This window comes from Oncorhynchus keta, chromosome 7 (assembly GCF_023373465.1).
Source record: "Oncorhynchus keta strain PuntledgeMale-10-30-2019 chromosome 7, Oket_V2, whole genome shotgun sequence".
Lineage (NCBI taxonomy): Eukaryota > Metazoa > Chordata > Actinopteri > Salmoniformes > Salmonidae > Oncorhynchus > Oncorhynchus keta.
Window position 1 is genome coordinate 12,677,364 of NC_068427.1, and position 20,548 is coordinate 12,697,911.

General features: G+C 43.1%; 1 protein-coding gene across 2 annotated transcripts in view; it reads left to right on the forward strand.

The window, feature by feature from the left end:
• The window catches only part of scn1laa (sodium channel, voltage-gated, type I-like, alpha), a 45,594-nt gene that overhangs the window by 9,239 nt on the left and 15,807 nt on the right, over positions 1–20,548 (forward strand). Inside the window, exons 2-17 of one of the 2 annotated variants that reach the window (XM_035773345.1) lie at positions 127–440; positions 2,279–2,397; positions 2,635–2,724; positions 2,820–2,948; positions 3,746–3,837; positions 6,049–6,312; positions 6,804–6,867; positions 7,089–7,230; positions 11,127–11,333; positions 12,477–12,755; positions 16,578–16,916; positions 17,596–17,728; positions 17,847–18,085; positions 18,198–18,371; positions 18,504–18,860; positions 18,974–19,471. In XM_035773345.1, coding sequence (XP_035629238.1) covers positions 180–440; positions 2,279–2,397; positions 2,635–2,724; positions 2,820–2,948; positions 3,746–3,837; positions 6,049–6,312; positions 6,804–6,867; positions 7,089–7,230; positions 11,127–11,333; positions 12,477–12,755; positions 16,578–16,916; positions 17,596–17,728; positions 17,847–18,085; positions 18,198–18,371; positions 18,504–18,860; positions 18,974–19,471 — 3,387 coding nt within the window. In that variant the 5' untranslated portion in view covers positions 127–179. Of the gene's footprint in view, positions 1–126; positions 441–2,278; positions 2,398–2,634; positions 2,725–2,819; positions 2,949–3,745; positions 3,838–6,048; positions 6,313–6,803; positions 6,868–7,088; positions 7,231–11,126; positions 11,334–12,476; positions 12,756–16,577; positions 16,917–17,595; positions 17,729–17,846; positions 18,086–18,197; positions 18,372–18,503; positions 18,861–18,973; positions 19,472–20,548 lie in introns of those variants that run through there. The other variant, XM_052521987.1, reaches the window with a different exon arrangement.

Sequence of the window (20,548 nt, forward strand, 5' to 3'; positions counted from 1 at the left end):
GCACATTTCCTTCAGTAGAAATATTTCGGAGGTTTTATGTCGTTCTTTGGATGTCCATGCCTCAGGAGTTGATACAGAGTCACTACACTTGCCTCTAACTGGAGCTTCTCCCTCTTGTTTCTCCAGTCCTTTCTATTGAAGGAGGCTAGCCGGTCGCTCTGAATGTGCAGGATGAAAAGATGGCACAGCTGCTTGTACCTCCAGGACCAGACAGCTTCCGGCTGTTTTGTCGTGAGTCCCTTGATGCCATCGAGAGGCGGATCGCTGAGGAGAACGCCAAGAAACCCAAGGGGAAGCCCAATGACGATGGCGACAACGGACCCAAGCCCAGCAGTGACCTGGAGGCAGGCAAATCACTGCCACTCATATACGGGGACATTCCCAAAGGATTGGTGTCCACACCACTGGAGGACCTGGACACCTTCTACAGCAACCAGAAAGTGAGTTGGATTGGTCTTCACAAAGAGCTGGGCTTTGAAACCAAGGAAGGGGGTGTTTGAAGGAGTTGTGAAGGGTTATGGCAGTCTTGGAAAGCATAGACACACAGTTGTCTGTAACGTTGCATAACGGATGTAGTAGCTTATGGTTTTTGGATACAGTAGCCCTCAACTTTGGATCTGCATAATATTTTGAGCAAAGTGTTTATGTTGATGCATACTCCTGTCTATCCAGTCATGTGTACAGTGTACCGTGCTGTGAGAGATCTCTGGGTCGGGCACTGTGATGCTGTGACACCCAGAGTTGTCGTAGCACAGGCTTTCTCTGTTTTCAGATCCAGGTTCAGTTGTTATTGTGTTGGTCAGGTGATGGAGCACGCTGTCATCCAACCAGAGCCTTTGTATTCAAGGTGACAGGAAAGCAAGGATCGATAGGGATACCATCTGACAATTTCAGGGAAGACATTTTACCACACCACAGAGTAGGGCTGGGCAATATGGCCAAAATATCATATCCCGATATAGGTCATTTCATATCCCGATAACGATACATATCACGATATACACATTTTCTGTAAATTCAATGAATAAATAGTTTATATAAAATGACCACATGTACAGGCCTATTTATTATTACATTTTCAATTATACTCAAAAAATAAAAGGTATTTGCATTTGGTACCTTGGGTCGAGTGTTGGCACCAACTCACGAAACCCCCGTTTCCCAACCGTGTAAATTGGGGCCATGTCTTTGCCGATGTAAGTTGTTACGGCAGCTGTTCTCTCCTTCCATCTTCGTGGTTCTTTGCCATATGGTGTGCCACGGGCAGAGCCTCTTACAGCGTCTGAGACGGGGGTTTGTTTTGAGCACCCGACTACTTTTTGGGGTCTCATCCGTAGACACTCCATACTGTTTCACATGATTCTTGCGTAGGTGGTAAAAGAGGTTAGTGGTGTTTGAGCCTGTTTTCGGGACCGGCCTGCGGCATATTTTGCAGAGGGCGGTTTTCTGGTATATTTTGCAGAGGGCTGTTTTCTAGTATATTTTGCAGAGGGCTGTTTTCTGGTATATTTTGCAGAGGGCTGTTTTCTGGTATATTTTGCAGAGGGCTGTTTTCTGGTATATTTTGCAGAGGGCTGTTTTCTGGTATATTTTGCAGATGGCTGTTTTCTGGTATATTTTGCAGAGGGCGGTTTTCTGGTATATTTTGCAGAGGGCGGTTTTCTGGTATATTTTGCAGAGGGCGGTTTTCTGGTATATTTTGCAGAGGGCGGTTTTCTGGTATATTTTGCAGAGGGCGGTTTTCTGGTATATTTTGCAGAGGGCTGTTTTCTGGTATATTTTGCAGAGGGCTGTTTTCTGGTATATTTTGCAGAGAGCGGTTTTCTGGTCTGTGTCAGACTTCATACCCAAACCACGTCCATGCGACCGACGTAACCCCTCTTTTAGGTACAGTCTCCGTGCTCTGTGTCGCGTTCACTCTCCTCCATGTTTGTTTGTGTTACAAATTTCCTTCCACGTGGCACGTGTGGAAGAATGCAAAGCGACGTCCAATTGACAGAAAATATTGCAGTAAAGAGTGTTATTTGCGAACCAATGAAATAAACGATAGAGCATAATATGAAACGATAGACGTTTATATATGTATATACATATCGCCCAGGCCTACCACAGAGTATCACTGTGCTCTCTACCACAGAGTATCACTTCTCAAAGAGAAAAATGTAATTTTCACATATTTTTGTTTAGTGACTAGTTAATTTACATCACTCCTAACTGACCAGGAATATGTGTTAACAGTCTCATGGGGTCTCTCTCTCTCTCTCTCTCTCACACACAGACCTTTATAGTATTGAACCGAGGGAAGGCCATCTTCCGCTTCAACGCCACTCCTGCCTTGTATGTCTTAAACCCCTTCAACCCTCTTAGAAGAATATCAATTAAGGTTTTGGTTCACTCATATCCTTTCATTGACATGTTTTTTTTTTATTCCGTTTTTTTTATAGGTCAAATTAAACCTATATCCTATATCCCATGTCTTTATCCTAGTAATTACTGCAATATAGTGATTTGTGTACTGAAGATATGTGGTCACCTGATACGTTCTATGCCCGATGTCAGGCGTTGTATCGTATGTCATGTCAACATTGAATTAACCCTTCTGGACAGTTCAGTTTCCTTGACAACTGCCTCCACATTGTTCAGCATGGTAATCATGTTCACCATCCTTACCAACTGTGCGTTTATGACCCTGAGTCAGCCCCCGGACTGGGCAAAGAATATAGAGTAAGTCATCCTCTTATGCAAAAAATCGACATGCATCCACAATACACATCCACAATGATCTATGTCGACTAACCAGTCCCCTTTGTTTCCAACAGGTACACATTCACTGGAATTTATACATTTGAGTCTCTTATAAAAATATTGGCAAGGGGCTTCTGTGTTGGGAAGTTCACCTTTCTACGAGATCCATGGAACTGGTTGGATTTCTGTGTCATTGTCATGGCGTAAGTATTCACACGCTTTCCTGTTATGAGCTGAAACAGGAGACTGTATCCTGCGTGCCTAGCTGTATGACGTAACTAGTGGCAACACTATGCACTAATGTTCAGTCTGTAAAGTTCTCACGACAAACCCACTTCTACACTACAAGTCATTTAGCCTATTTCTACTAACAGCTACCAGACTTCACTACCATTTGTTTTTGCTGCTTGAGGCAGAGGAGTTACAAGTATACAACTGTTCATGTTGTTTAATACATTTATTCTGTTTGTTGTTCAGGGGCAACAAGTCCCGTTAGTTTATTCTCTGTGTTGCTAGTGTATTAATTGTTTGAGCATACACAAGACAACAGTTGTTTTGCAATACTGTGTTGGAATGGTTGCACGTCTTTGTAAGTACAAATACCATGCAGACATGAGGAATATCGAGGCACTTCTCAGTCTAACCTTAGCTTGGCTAGTGTCCTTCCTCAGACTCCTCAGACCTATTGTCTATCCCACCATGTAATGGTGTTTGAGGGGTTTAGGGACGTTGCCACGTGACATGAATGTATTTGAACTACACAAGCTCTATTGTAATTGTGAATTTTCCTGCAGGTATGTAACAGAGTTTGTAAAACTAGGCAATGTTTCAGCTCTTCGCACTTTCAGAGTACTGAGAGCTTTGAAAACTATTTCAGTTATCCCAGGTAAGGAGTGCCTGCTGCCAGCTGTCAGCCAGCCCCTTCCTTGTGTGATGTATCCTCCGACTGCTCTTTGTTGTCCTGTCATGGCGTCTGTGTGCGACTTCCCTTTTATTACAGATATGTCACATCGTTTGTGGACCTGGGCAACGTGTCAGCACTGAGAACGTTCAGGGTTCTCCGAGCACTGAAAACGATATCGGTCATCCCAGGTGAGAGCCAGGTTAAGGGACAAGGTTTCGGGGCCGAAGGGTTACTACACCTTTACGCTTTTCTTTAGGTTTGCCTCTCATGCTGCCAGTAAAAGCAGAAATCTGAAGCAGTTCATTTCAAATGGAAAATGATTTCTTGCTTTTAGACTATTGTATTTATTGATTTGTTCATTTTTATTGAACAGCCTTGGGGGTCTTGTCGATTTTGTTTGCATGGGACATGGTTTAAATCCAGCTTTAATTGTGTTTGTGGTGCTGTCCAGCTCTTCTCTCCTTCCTTCGCTGTTTGAGATGGTTGCTTGTCAGTGTTCTCCCTGACTGGTGTTTGTCTTCATTCAACTGTTCCTGTTCAGTGAAGACAGACTGTGTTTTGGTCTGGTAAGGGTGGGTTATATGTCAGAGCTGATTGTGACGTATGCCCCTTCCTCACAGACATTCATGCTTTTGTTATTATACTCTACGACATATTTACTGATCCAAACTCTTGGTAGGGTGTCTAACACACAGGTATAATATCTACTACAACAAATGTCAATTTGTGGCCAGAACTGCCTGGCCATTAGAACAACTATGCTCCTCAGCTTATTTGTTTTCTGAATCAACCGTAGAGCAACCAGGGACTTAATTTGAAGCTACATTGTGGTGCTATAAACATATTACTGGGATTTGGATCTTCGTCAGAAAATATGATGTGCTTATCACGGCTCATATAATTCTAGTGGAGAAAAGAACGTTATATAAAAGATGAAACATTCTTATGGTGTAAGACCACCAATTGAGACAGTAGAATGTGTCACTGCACTGCCAGCGTACCATTCTTTGACAATTGAGGAGCTTCTTTCAAAAACGCTATATATCCATTTTCAAAAATGTTGGTACATTTGCTTTTATTGTTTAAAGAACGTATGACCGAGGTTGGTGTGTTTTTTTCACTATCTAATCATGGCATGGGGTTGTTCAGTGACAGACATGTATTTTTTAATAATCTATCGCTTGATGGTTTCATTTTAGAGAGACAAATAATCATGTTTTTTTCCAAAACGCTATACACTGAGTGTAAAAAACATTAAGGACACCTGCTCTTTCCATGACAGACTGACCAGGTGAACCCAAGTGAAAGCTATGATCCCTTATTGATGTCTCTTGTTAAATCCACTTCAATCAGTGTAGATGAAGGGGAGGAGACAGGTTAAAGAAGGATTTTTAAGCCTTGAAACAATTGAGACATTGATTGTGTATGGGTGCTATTCAGAGGGTGAATGGGCAAGGCACAAGATTTAAGTGCCTTTGAACAGAGTATGGTAGTAGGTGCCAGGTGCACCGGTATGTGTCAAGAACTGCAAAGCTGCTGCGTTTTTCACGCTCAACAGTTTCCCGTGTGTATCAACAATGGTCCACCGCCCAAGGGGCATCCAGCCAACTTGACACAACTTTGGGAAGCAATGGAGTCAACAAGGGCCAGCATCCCTGTGGAATGCATTTGACACCTTGTAGAGTCCATGCCCCAACGAATTGAGGCTGTTCTGAGGGCAAAAAGGGAGAGGGGGGGTGCAACTCAATATTAAGAAGGTGTCCTTAATGTTTTGTACACTCAGTGTATATCCGCCTCCCTCTCAGAGAAATAAGTAGAACTGCTAGGGTTTTTACACAGTCCAAAGGAACAAATAACACGGACTGTAGAAATGATACATTTGTGACATCAATATAAAACAAATCAATACAGTCATGCAACATCTGCATGTAAATCATTGACGTAATATTTTAGTTATTCATCCAGAGAGACTCACAGTTAGGTAATTGATCTTAAGATAGCTAGGTGACACTACCGCATACAGTCAAATGCACTGTATACAAGCATTCCATTCCAGCTAAACAACGGAAATATAGCGTTTAGGAAAAAATAAAACACATTTTAATACACATCTAGAAATCTATGAATAAAACAAATCTGAGAACAGTGATATTTTACACACATATTAAGCAATCATTTCTAGTGAGAAAAAAAATCACAAAATTAAAAATGTGTGGATTTTGCGTTTTGGAAATAAACTCTTTTGGACACCTCCACACGGTTTGTTTTTAAACATATGAGCAACGGAGATGACGTTTCATGCTGTGATGTTCACATTGTATACAAATGACACTTCTTCTTTGCGTACACTGTATAAGACTCCTATGCGAATAACAGTGAGGTTCTGTCGTGTCCTGCAGGCCTCAAGACCATTGTGGGAGCGCTGATCCAGTCAGTGAAGAAACTGTCAGACGTGATGATCCTCACTGTATTCTGCCTAAGTGTCTTTGCCCTAGTAGGGCTGCAGCTGTTTATGGGCAATTTAAGAAACAAATGTTTAAGGATCCGTCCTAACTCAACCAACCTCTTGAATGATACATTGGACTTTAATGGGAAGGAGTATAATGATGGGGACTTTAACGAGACCGTCCCGTTCAACTGGACCAATTACACTAATAATCCTGGTAAGCATGTTTCTTTGGCTTTAGACAGTCATTGGAGGGTGAAAGCCACGCTAGTAACCACGGACCACAGTGAGTGAGTCACAGCTCATTGTTAATAGCCAAACAAGCAGCCCTGGCTGAAGAGCGTAATGTAAAATGACAGGAATGGCTGAGAGGGGTTTGTAAGAGCTTCTGGTGGGAAGTAGTGTGGCTGCTCATCATAACACTGCCGGTTTGTGGATGATACTAGTGGCATGTTTAGCTTGTCAACATGGAGGGCTTTGAGTCACCTCCCAAATGGGAAAAACGGCACCTGGATGGCCATGACACTAGGACCTGGGCAGCCATGGAGTCAAAGGGGAGACAATAGATAAGAGAAAAGGAAAGGGCTTTTCAGGACTAAATCTTTGAACTGTTCACTAGTTACAATGCTGTGATGATGGAGGTGAGAATGAAAATCATTTCTCTTTTTTGCAGTTGACGAAAGATTGACTTGTCTCTTTTTCCTGTAGATAATTATTACTACCTCCCAGGTAAAAGGGATGCTTTGCTTTGTGGAAATGGCAGTGGTGCTGGGTAAGATTGAGCCCACATTACTACATTTGTGTCTGATTGTCAGGATGCACTACTGATTGTGCTTGCGTTTGTTTGTGTGTGTGCGTGTGCGTGTGCGTACCTGCGTGCGGTCGTGCATGACTTTGTGCTTTAACATCAAAATAGACTTCACAGGATATTGGGAATGCAGTGATGGTGATTCTGATTCTGTTTGAGTTTCCCAGGCTTGTTGTTTGTTGTAGGCTGTGTCCAGAGGGATTCTGGTGCGTCAAAGCGGGCCGGAACCCAGACTTCGGCTACACCAGCTTTGACACGTTCAGCTGGGCCTTCCTGTCTCTGTTCAGACTGATGACTCAGGACTACTGGGAGAACCTCTACCAGCAGGTCTGTCTCATAGAGATGTACTAGAGAGCTCATCTCCTGTCTTTGCAATGGCCGCTTTTTGTGACAGCTTGGCAAGTGCCATTGAGGGCTATCTCCATTTTAAAGTAGTCCATGTCTTCCTCTTTTACTTCTATGAGTGTATTGGTAGTTTGTACATAGATTGAATAGGTGCATACCACTTACTGTGCTGGAGTGTATAATCTAAACAGGTATAAAGCCAAGGTTGGTGATTAACTGCCACCTGTAATTGTGGAATGTTTGCTCAGCAGTATAATTCATTGGCTTAACCCTTCCGCTGACCAGGATGGAATTTTGTGATCGTTCGTTAACCCATAGCAAGTCCCACCATGTTGACTACTTCAAAATGGTGAAAGCTCTCATTGGAAGCCTGGTGGAACCAGCCTGATTGCCATCCCTTACAGAATTGTGAAGGCAGCGATCAGGCTGGTTCCTCAAGCCTACCTCAAGGGGTACTACCCTTGCCAAAAAAGGCTTTGGGCCAAGTGCGCCCTCTATCCAACTCTATGGTCTGTCTGCATTATGAAGTGATACTGGGGGCTTTTTTACAGGCAAAAGGATTGCTAGTGTTGTCGTTGCATTGGACAGACCCATTTGTGCCAGCTTCTGTGCTCAGTGGAGATCCCTGTGTTCCTGTGCTTCTGACTGCACCTGTGAGGAACACTATGGGCTCTAATTTTGTCTGGTGTTAAACCAACGCCCAGCGCAATTGTCAAATGCATGCTTGTTTGCAATTTCAACCTGTTAAAGCCGGGCACTTTTCTATTTTCAAAACATATGCCAGGATTGGTCATTTACCTGTCTTAAATGAGCTTGCATGTGCTAAGATTGGAGGGTTGGCATTATCTAAGGTGTGTCCTTAAAAACGTGCGCCAAAGTGCCAATTTCAGTATGCCCTGCTTGGGATATTTAATACCAACCGAATACTGGACTTTTAACAATGGATTTTAACAATGGAAGCAAAGCCTATCCATGTGCACATGGCGCAAGTGAGATGAGCTTTTTGTGCCTGTAAACCTCGTATTTAGAAACGTGAAAACAAATGTTTTTTCCCCATTTCGTTTCCTTTCATTAAAAACCAAGCATACACAGTAAAATTGTAAAACTCATATGGAGTCGAATTTAACAACATTTTGGTGTTTATATGGTCCAACCCCCATTTTGTCTTAAAACTACTCTGGTCATGGTGTTGATATTGCTGGAGTTAACACGACACTAAATGAATTGACAATCAACTCCAGCAGAGTACATTTCTCTTTCGGTTGGCTTCCTTTAAGTAAATAAGAGTGTTAAGCCTTATTTGAATATTTCTTAATGTGTCACATTATGGTAGTTTGCAATATAATATTCAATCTCTGTTAGGTCCAATTTGGAGGAAGATATCCGGCACTTTTACATCACCCCTAACTTGCATTCAGAACACCTGTCATAGTAGGGAAGACAATACAGTACATGGAGACGAACAACATCAAACTGGAACAACTATCTCACTAACAGCTGCTATGAATCCAACCACTTACAGATTGGATTAGTTTAGAAAAATGTACGTTTCTGATCTTATCTTAGTGTAGCATCAGATAAAAAAACAAACAATCAATGTACATGTGAAAGCACAGGGTTTGGGTCGTGAGGCCGCTTTGAAATGAATCTTCATCACCAAAGCTTTCACAGCAAACAGTGAGTGGACATCCACATTTGATCTATGTAGGCTAATACATTGTTTTCGCTGGCTCCTGTTATTATTTTGGAAGTGCATAAAAAAACTCTCCATCTAGGTTGTATGCCCATTGTCACGCCCTGGTCTTAGTATTTTGTGTTTTCTTTATTATTTTGGTCAGGCCAGGGTGTGACATGGGTTTATTATGTGGTGTGTTTTGTCTTGGGGTTTTAGTAGGTATCGGGATTGTGGCTTAGTAGGGTTATCTAGTAAAGTCTATGGTTGCCTGAAGTGGTTCTCAATCAGAGGCAGGTGATTATCGTTGTATCTGATTGGGAACCATATTTAGGCATCCATATTCTTTGAGTGTTCCTTGTTCCTGTCTCTGTGTTAGTTTGCACCAGTTTAGGCTGTTTTGGTTTTCACGTTATGTTTATTGTTTTTGTATTGATCGTGTTCTTTCTTAATTAAACATGTATCAAAATTACCACGCTGCATTTTGGTCCTCCTCTCTTTCACCCGAAGAAAACCTTAACACCCATAATGGAGCAAAAGATGAGTTAATCCGGGGACACTCATATTTAGAAACATTTAAGTTTTTTCCGTTTCGTTTGATTTTTAAAAAAGCGTACCCTACTATAACGAAAGCTGCTTCAACAGCAAAGCATCTGGTGCCTTTATAATTCCCGAGCAGCCTATCCATAAAAGGATTCTAGTCGCGAGGCTTTTGCCAACATGCTTTTGTATTATTCACAATTCCCATCGGCATACCTGCAGTGCTCCATTCGGCTTGTGTCCATCCCCGTTGTCCGGTTACCAGAGACGTAACCAACCTCTTGTCCGGTTACCAGATACGTAACCAACCTCTTCGGGTACCAGTTACGTAACCAGCCTCTTGTCCGGTTACCAGATACGTAACCATCCTCTTGTCCGGTTACCAGATACGTAACCAACCTCTTCGGGTACCAGTTACGTAACCAGCCTCTTGTCCGGTTACCAGATACGTAACCAACCTCTTGTCCGGTTACCAGATACGTAACCAGCCTCTTGTCCAGTTACCAGATATGTAACCAGCCTCTTGCCCGGTTACCAGATACGTAACCAGCCTCTTGTCCGGTTACCAGATACGCTCCTCCAAACGTAGGCTAATAAAATAGTGCTGTCTTATAATGGCAGGCTACATAATGACTAGGCTACATCTTGCTTATTGAGAACGTGCCTCGCACATACAACCACAATTTACGGGAGCGGAAAGGCCTATACTCATTGAAGCCAACTACAACAATTTTGACTGTCAACACCAACCATATTGAGCAACCACTGGATGTTTCTTCTTTTTTTTTTTTTACTGTTGCTATCCCTTGTTACTGTAACCAATGCTATTTTAAAAAACGTAGGATCAATCAACAATGGACTAGGATCAGAATATTCCGTGTCCCCAGCCGAATTGGAGTTGATAACAACACAAAGACCTGCAGAACTTGAGACAAAAGCATGCAGTAATAAGCCATGGAACACCTTGATTGGCCAGTGAGTGGCCAAGCCCTCATCACACCTACACCACCGCCAGCAATTGCGCTCAAAATAACGACTGTGAAAACAGCAACAATATTTCTGACACACCCCTGGACATATAACACTGTGCTTAGATTTACCAATGCGTTCGGTTTGTTCAAATAGATCCCGGACCTAGTTTGTGACATGTTTAACCTGATGGGTACAGGTTCTCTTGAAAACACAAAGACAGACATCATTTGCTGTGTGATGAAAATTAGTACATTCTCCCATTACAAAACAGAAATCAAAAAGAAGATTGCCAGTCGCCTGTTCAAACAACCTCCTAATGGAGGGCAGGTACATTTCTGCTCGAGGAAACAGAGATCTGTCGCATCATGACTAAAGCAAAGACACCATGCCTTTTTGAATGCATTGTTGTCCCTTGAAAAGAGAGATCAGCGAAGCATTCTGAGCAAATAATACAGAACAATACACCAGATCAGGTGTGCAGTGTCACAGGGTTCAGGTGCATGTTCCAAATGGCTTGTTACGTGAGCAGACATTTTATGCATGTTTTATCATGGTCCTTTTAGTGTTCCACTAGCATCCTCTCAATGGAGATATGTTATCCGGGGTGTAACACGAACGACTGCCGATTTACTTGGGAGATATGTTCAAAGAGGTTGTAAGAAACGTGTCACAAGAGGTGTTGTTCCTCTTCCAGACCCTGCGGGCTGCTGGGAAGCCGTATATGATCTTCTTTGTGCTGGTCATCTTCCTGGGCTCCTTCTACCTGATCAACCTGATCCTGGCTGTGGTTGCCATGGCGTACGACGAGCAGAACCAGGCCACCATGGAAGAGGCTCAGAAGAAGGAGGAGGAGTTCCAGGCCATGCTGGAGCAGCTGAGAAGACAGCAGGAGGATGCACAGGTACAGGATATCCCCCCATTTCAACTCTAATATGCCAAACATTACAGCACACTAATTAATTACAACAACCATGGAATTTCTTTAATAATGCTGGTGATGTATGAAGAGTTTCATTCCTAAACGCTATATATCCATTATCAGAAATGTAGGTACAACCTTTTGTTGTTTAAAGAAATGGTGAAAGAGATGGGTGTGTTTTTTCCACTATCTAATTGTTCAGTGACAGACATGTATTTGTTTAAAATCTATCGCGTGATGGTTTCATTTCAGAGAGACAAATAATCAAGGTTTTTTTTGTTGCAAAAATGCTAGATATCTGCCTCATTCTCAGAGAAATAAGTAGTACTGCTAGTTTTTACACAGTCAAATGTAACAACTAATGGCATTTTTAATAGAGCTGTACAAATTATACATTTGTGACATTACTATGTTAAAACAAATGTTGCAAACATTTCTTATCCAGAGCAACTTACAATACATGCATTCCTCTTAAGCTTGGTAAAACAACCACATATTACAGTCAAATATAGAGGATATGAACATTCCATTCCAGCTAAACAATGGATATACACTGAGTGTACAAAACATGATTTCCATGACATAGGTGAATACAGATGAAAGCTATGATCCCTTATTGATTTGTTTCCCTTGTTAAATTCACTTCAATCAGTGTAGATGAAGGGGAGGAGACGGATCTTCTTAAAGAAGGATCTTTCAGCCTTGACACAATTGAGACATGGATTTTGTATGTGTGCCATTCAGAGGGTGAATGGGCAAGGCAAAAGATTTACAGTATGTGCCTTTGAACGGGGTATGGTTTGTATAAAGAACTGCAACACTGCTGAGTTTTTCATGCTCAGCAGTTTTACAAACATATGAAGGCACCCATAAACAATCATTTCTCGTGAAAAAACACAAATGTGAAAAAATAGTGGATATAGCATTTTGGAAATATACTCTTCATATTCTTATTTATCTTAAACTGAAAATGGCCAAGATTTTTTAAAGAATTCGGATAACAAATGTTCAAAGGTATTCAAAGGTAAATGTCATTTAATTTAAATTTAGAAGGCATTTAATTGTGTCTATTTCTCACGTGTTTCCCCTGACGGCCATAGCTTAGGTGTGTTGGTTGGTTTACAGGCGGCGGCAACGGTGATGGCGGCTGAGAGTGGGGAGTTCAGTGAGAGAGGCGACCTCACTGAGTCCTCCGCAGAGGCCTCCAAACTCAGCTCCAAGAGCGCCAAAGAGAGGCGCAACAGGCACAAGAAGAGGAAGCAGAGGGAGGAGGAGGAGAGAGAGGACAATGACAAGTGTCACAGGTCTGAGTCCGAAAGCAGTATGAAAAAGAGTCACTTCCGCTTCTCCATGGATGCCTCTAACCTGCACAACTATGACATGAGCTGTTCAACACCATACCAGGTCAGGATAATTTAACATACTGCTTTACCCTACCTTTACCTTTGGCTGTCAAAAGCATGTGTGTTCGCTGTATTGGTGAATTGCTGTGCATGCTGCACACTCCTTAGTGAATCTATTCATCTCATCATCATTATTATTTTCGGCATTATCAATATCAACGCTACTCTATCATCTCCATTTTCAGCAGCACCGTCATCTTTCAATTGCATTATCATCGTAATCACTATCCGCTTCATCAGCATCCTCCTCATCAGCATCCTCCTCAGCAGAGGCAACAGGATTGTGCTTGTCGTCATTATCATCATTATCCCCTTCATCGTGCTCTTGCACATTTCCTTTTATATTATCCCTGAGATCGTCTTCTAGATCAGGTATTCCCAAACTGGGGTACGCACAATGCCGTCGGGGGTATGCCAAATAAATCAAAATAAATTATTCTTCACATTTTCAAACATTTATATTTTCCAACGGGGCTATACATTTGGGTGAGGTTTTTTCCCGCCTGAGTACCCTCATTTCACTGCCAAAAATAAAATGAAACCATCTACTGTTCAGCGAAATAACAACACAATGTCAAATACAGGTAGACGTGTCAAATAATTAACATCCAATCACATTAACCGTTACTGTCTCGCGGGAAACCTTCACTCTTGCGCAGACATTTAGAAACGAAACATGACCGTTTGAAAAATAAGCCACGGGAATTTTTTTAAGCGAGAATAAAGACAACTTTAGAGTAGTAAGACGTATAAAAGCAACAGATACCATTAAGAAGAATGGGCTAGAAGCGTCTTATATGGTGAGCTACCGAGTGGCTAGGACAGGCAGGCCCCATACTATTGTGGAGGACTTAATTCTTCCTGCTGCCATGGATATGGCTGGTACAATGCTGGGGGGAAAGGCCCAAAAAACTATACAGACAAAACCTCCATTAAACACCACTGTTTCAACGACGTATCAGTGACATGGCAGGAGATGCTTTGAAACAATTTCTGCTTCGCATACAAGCCAGTGAATTCTATGCGTTACAGCTGGATGAGTCAACAGGGCCTGGCACAGCTCCTGCTATATGTCTAATACATTAATGGGGGGTCAATTAAGGAAGACATTCTCTTCTGCTAACCACTGGAAACCAGGACAATAGGAGAGGATAGTACTGGAGAGCTTTGTGACATTAAATGGACATTGGTGGTCAAGATGTGTTGGTATCTGTACTGATGACGCAAAAGCCATGACAGGGAGACAGAGTGGAGTTGTAATGCACGTGCAAGCAGTTGCTCCCGACGCCACTTGGGTACACTGCAGCATCCACCGAGAGGCTCTTGCTGCCAAGGGAATGCCTGACAGCTTGAAAGATGTTTTGGGCACTACAGTGAAAATGGTTGACCCTTTTTAATCAAGGCCCCTGAACTCTCGTGTATTTTCTGCTTATGCAATGTAGCGCTTTTACAACATACAGAAGTACGCTGGTTATCAAGGGGCAAAGTATTGACATGTTTTTTGGAATTGAGAGATGAGCTTAAAGTTTTCTTCATTGACCATAATTTTCACTTGTCTGACCGCCTGCATGATGACAACTTTCTCACACGACTGGCCTACCTGGATGATGTTTTTTCTTGCCTGAATGATCTGAATCAGGGATTACAGGAACTCTCCGCAACTGTATTCAATGTGCGGGACAAAATTGAGGCTATGATTAAGAAGTTGGAGCTCTTTTCTCTCTTCATTAACATGGACAACACACAGGTCTTTCCATCATTGTATGATTTTTTGTGTGCAAATGAACTTAAGCTTACGGACAATGTCAAATGTGATATAGCAAATCAAATCAAATCAAATTTATTTATATAGCCCTTCGTACATCAGCTGATATCTCAAAGTGCTGTACAGAAACCCAGCCTAAAACCCCAAACAGCAAACAATGCAGGTGTAAAAGCACGGTGGCTAGGAAAAACTCCCTAGAAAGGCCAAAACCTAGGAAGAAACCTAGAGAGGAACCGGGCTATGTGGGGTGGCCAGTCCTCTTCTGGCTGTGCCGGGTAGAGATTATAACAGAACATGACCAAGATGTTCAAATGTTCATAAATGACCAGCATGGTCGAATAATAATAAGGCAGAACAGTTGAAACTGGAGCAGCAGCACAGTCAGGTGGACTGGGGACAGCAAGGAGCCATCATGTCAGGTAGTCCTGGGGCACGGTCCTAGGGCTCAGGTCCTCCGAGAGAGAGAAAGAAAGAGAGAATTAGAGAGAGCATATGTGGGGTGGCCAGTCCTCTTCTGGCTGTGCCGGGTGGAGATTATAACAGAACGTGGCCAAGATGTTCAAATGTTCATAAATGACCAGCATGGTTGAATAATAGTAAGGCAGAACAGTTGAAACTGGAGCAGGAGCATGGCCAGGTGGACTGGGGACAGCAAGGAGTCCTCATGTCAGGTAGTCCTGGGACATGGTCCTAGGGCCCAGGCCAGTTGAAACTGGAGCAGCAGCATGGCCAGGTGGACTGGGGACAGCAAGGAGTCATCATGTCAGGTAGTCCTGGGGCATGGTCCTAGGGCTCAGGTCCTCCGAGAGAGAGAAAGAAAGAGAGAAGGAGAGAATTAGAGAACGCACACTTAGATTCACACAGGACACCGAATAGGACAGGAGAAGTACTCCAGATATAACAAACTGACCCTAGCCCCCGACACAAACTACTGCAGCATAAATACTGGAGGCTGAGACAGGAGGGGTCAGGAGACACTGTGGCCCCATCCGAGGACACCCCAGACAGGGCCAAACAGGAAGGATATAACCCCACCCACTTTGCCAAAGCACAGCCCCCACACCACTAGAGGGATATCTTGATGGCATAAATTAGCAATTTTTCAAATGTGCATTTTTTTAACCCATCTTACCACCTGTAAACTCATGGGGGAGACAGATCCTATTTATATAGCGAAGCACCTGAGTGAGCTGGGTGCACAATTACGCAGGTACTTTTCCGAAACGGATGACACAAACAGCTGGATTCGTTATCCCTTTTATGCCCTGCCTCCAGTCCACTTAACGATAACTGAACAAGAGAACCTCATCGAAATTTCAACAAGCGGTTCTGTGAAAATGTATTTTAATCAGAAGCCACTGACAGATTTCTGAATAGGGCTGCGCTCAGAGTTTCTTGCCTTGGCAAATCGCGCTGTTATGACACTGATGTCCTTTGCAACCACGTACTTATGTGAGACTCGATTCCCAGCCATCACAAGCATGAAAACTAAATACAGGCACAGACTGTGTGTGGGAAATGATTTAAAACTGAGACTCTCTCCAATACAACCCAACATTGCAGTTATGCGCATCCTTTCAAGCACACCCTTCCTTCTCATTAACCTGTGGTGAGTTATTCACCATTTTTGATGAACAAATAAGGTTTTATATGTAAGATGGCTAAATAACGAGCAACATTATTGATTATTATTATATTTTTATTTGTGCTCTGGTCCTATAAGAGCTCTTTGTCACTTCCCACGAGCCGGGTTGTGACAAAAACTGCCACTCATTCTTATGTATCGTATTGTGTGTGTGGCAGGCTTACAATGATGGAAAAACAAACATTTGAGAGTCCGCTGACCCTGGTGCTAGAGGGGGTATGCAGCTGGAGGGTGAATGTTTGAAGGAGTACGGGACTATAAAAAGTTTGGGAACCACTGCTCTAGATAATCAACATCATTGCATCATCTTCATCACAATCACTCTCTGCAGGACCCATCCATCTTAAATTACTCCACTTCTCAACCCATGCTTATGCCAGTAACAGGCACTGAGGAATGTATTTTTCTCCCAGTCCTTCCTGAGTATCCACGGACCCCTGTTCTCGTCCAGACGGAACAGCCGGGCTAGCCTCTACAGCTTCCGGGACCGTGCGCGGGACATCGGCTCGGAGAACGACTTTGCCGACGATGAGAACAGCACTTTCGAGGACAACGACAGTCGCCAGGGCTCTCTGTTTGTCCCTCGGTGGAGCGACCGGCGCTCCAGCAACGTGAGCCAGAACAGCATGCCATCACACTTCGTGCTGCCAGCAAATGGGAAGATGCACAGCTCCGTCGACTGCAACGGGGTGGTGTCTCTAGTGGGCGGAGCTTCACTCCCCAAGTCACCTGAGGGACTCCTTCTGCCAGAGGTGACAGTAGATAAGGCCTCTACTGGTGACAATGCAAGGAAGTGTAGTTTAGCCTGGATGGCCTAAACCAGTTCTGTTCTGCTGTCTCTAAACCAGTTCTGTTCTGCTGTCTCTAAACCAGTTCTGTTCTGCTGTCTCTAAACCAGTTCTGTTCTGCTGTCTCTAAACCAGTTCTGTTCTGCTGTCTCTAAACCAGTTCTGTTCTGCTGTCTCTAAACCAGTTCTGTTCTGTTGTCTCTAAACCAGTTCTGTTCTGTTTCTGCCTGCCGTGCCTCTACTCTAGCTCGGCTGTGGTCTTGTAGTGTGCATCTTGTTCCTTTCCTTCTCTCTCTTCCTTCTTTCTCTCCTTGACTACCTAAACATTACTTATGGTATATTTACATACAGTTACACACTAAAGATTACATTTTGTTAAAAAATAATAAATATAAGGCAGTATTAAACAGGTTTGGATTTTCATATATATTTTTATTTATTCCATATAGATAAGAAACTATTAAAATATTTCTATTGATGTGATTAGAAATACAGTATTTTTTGGTTGAACAGATAATGACTTCCTGGTTAAGAGATTAATTGGCCCTTGAACATGGCCATCACATTGTGCTGAGATACAGAATATTGCTGATGCAATTGGTTTGCCATACATTGATAATGCTTCCAAATGATGTAACTCCAGGAAAACTCTACGGAGACAGAGTATAGAAAGGACCGATGTGGATCGTACCAGGCCTCTATGGACTTCCTGGAAGACCCAGTTGCCAGGCAGAGGGCGCTCAGTGTAGCTAGTGTTATAACCAACACTATGGAAGGTGTGTACGACTATACCATACCCCATACACCCCCTAGAACAAATAGCATGAACAGACAAAATGAGAGTACATTCATAAAACAAATGTTTCTCTGTTATTTATCCTCTGTATGTATCAGAACTTGAAGAATCGAGACAGAAGTGCCCTCCTTGCTGGTACAAGTTTGCCAACACCTTCCTCATCTGGGACTGTTGTCCGAAGTGGCTGAGGATCAAGAAAATAGTCAAGATGATCGTGATGGACCCGTTTGTAGACCTAGCTATCACCATATGTATTGTTATGAACACAGTGTTCATGGCTATGGAGCATTACCAAATGTCTGGGGAGTTCAACACCATGCTTTATGTGGGAAACCTGGTACGCAGTCACATGTCATTTGTTTTTGCCATAATCACTTTAAAATCGGCCATTTTAAGCACATGACATGTTAATTACTGTTGTCACTGTTCTTGTGTGTTGTTTTACTCAGGTGTTCACAGGTATCTTCACAGCTGAGATGTGTTTCAAGATTATTGCTTTGGATCCATACATTTATTTTCAGGAAGGCTGGAATATATTTGATGGTATCATTGTCAGTTTGAGCTTGATGGAGCTTGGCTTGGCCAACGTGTCTGGAATGTCTGTCCTCAGATCATTCCGATTGGTAAGAGCATCGACACTCCAGCACAGCATCCAAAATGCTGCAGTTTCAGTCAATAATCACTGGTATAAAAGTAGACTGTCAACATATTGGAATAGAAATTAATATTAATCCAATTCTTCTCTTTGTATGCAGCTGAGAGTATTCAAACTGGCCAAGTCTTGGCCCACACTGAACAAGCTGATCAAGATCATTGGTAACTCAGTGGGGGCCTTGGGTAATCTCACCCTCGTACTGGCCATCATTGTCTTCATCTTCGCCGTGGTGGGCATGCAGCTTTTTGGGAAGAGCTACAGAGACTGTGTGTGTAAGATCTCTACAGACTGCACACTGCCCCGGTGGCACATGCATGACTTCTTCCACTCCTTCCTGATTGTGTTCCGGGTGCTGTGTGGGGAGTGGATCGAGACCATGTGGGACTGTATGGAGGTGGCTGGTCAGAGCATGTGTCTCATCGTCTTCCTGATGGTCATGGTCATCGGGAACCTAGTGGTACGTTTTCAGCTCTACTGTATCTCCGTATGACTGTTAACAACACTGTTAATCCACCGTAAATCAATTACAGTAACTTTAAACCATCAGTTGAGCGTGTGTGTGTGTGGCAGGTCCTGAATCTGTTCCTGGCCTTGCTGCTGAGCTCGTTCAGTGCTGATAACCTGGCGGCCACGGATGATGACAGCGAGATGAACAATCTGACGGTGGCCATAGACCGCATCCACCAGGGCGTCGCCTTCGTTAAGGCCTTGGTGCGCCGCTCTTTCCAAAGCATCTGTCTGAGGAAGAAGAAGAGGAGCCTGAACGAGGACACGACCCTGGATGACCTCCACAAAACCATGGGGACCAACTGGAACTCCAACCACACCACTGTGGAGATCATGAAAGACCCCGATTACATAAAGGATGGCAATGGCGCCACCAGTGGGTTGGGAGTGGGGGTGTGCAGCAATGCAGCAGGGAAGTACATAATGAATGACAACACTGACTATATGCCGTTCATCCACAACGCCAGCCTGACCGTCACAGTGCCCATCGCTGTGGGAGAGTCGGACCTCAACACTGAGGACTTCAGCAGCGATTCCTCGGACATAGAGGAAAGCAAAGAGGTGAGCATGATTCTATGTGGAACAATGTGGAAGTAGTTCACAGTCTCAGATTCTTGTACATAGTTTGAAATCGAGGTTAAGGATTTGAAAAATGGACAGCGACGTTATGAGCTTTAAAAAAATGTTATGCAAATCTGCTTGTTTTCTGTTGTTTGTACACATTATCTAAAAAATGTACATTAGAATGACTCATTAGAGATTATTGCACTGATGTAGTATCTGAAAATCAGAGGAGGCTGGTGGGGGGGGGGAGGGACGGACTCATTGGAATGTAAAAAATGGAAAGGAGTCAAACGTGGTTTCCATTCCATTACAGCCATTACAATGAGCCCATCCTCCTATGTCTCCTCCCACCAGCCTCCTCTGCTGCAAATTGTGACAGCCAGAGCCAGGTGATGGTCAAATGTAATCATAGTGTGCTTGTTTGGCACATTAGAGCTTATAAAGAGGGGATTGCTGGCCTGCCACCTACTGTTCACTCACTGGGGTGTTAATCAATTGTAGGTTAGGGAGGTAGAACAGCTGCAGTGACTCAGATGTACCAGGGAGCTAACATAAACACTCTCGGGGCTGTATTTTAACAAACCTAACGCAATGGTGAATCTTTGTGCTGGCGGTATAGGTTTGGGGGGGGGGGGTGTCAGAAATATTTTGGGCTGTTTTCACAACCGGAATTAGTAGCAGCTAGCGGTGGCGCGAAAGGGTTGGGTTTTGATGAAGTTACTTCAGGATGTGTTTTTATGGTCTTTTATGTGTTGCGTTGTCATCAACTCCAATTCCGATGTTAGTCTGCTATTGCCTAATTTGTTAAATAACCTACGGAATCAAAATAACCCATCTTTGCTACATGTTTGCAGTCGACGTTGTAAGAAGCCTAATTACATGGCTTCAACATGGAAATATATTGTTCAGTTGCATTATGTCTGCCAAGTCTGAGCCATGGAATTACCAAAAGTTGTCAAGAAACAATATTAAATTCACTATTGATAAGGCTTCAAAAGAGTCAACAATTGTATCAAATTCTAATCAAGACAAAACAACAACTTGTTTTAAATGCTGGAGGTGATGTCTAAATAC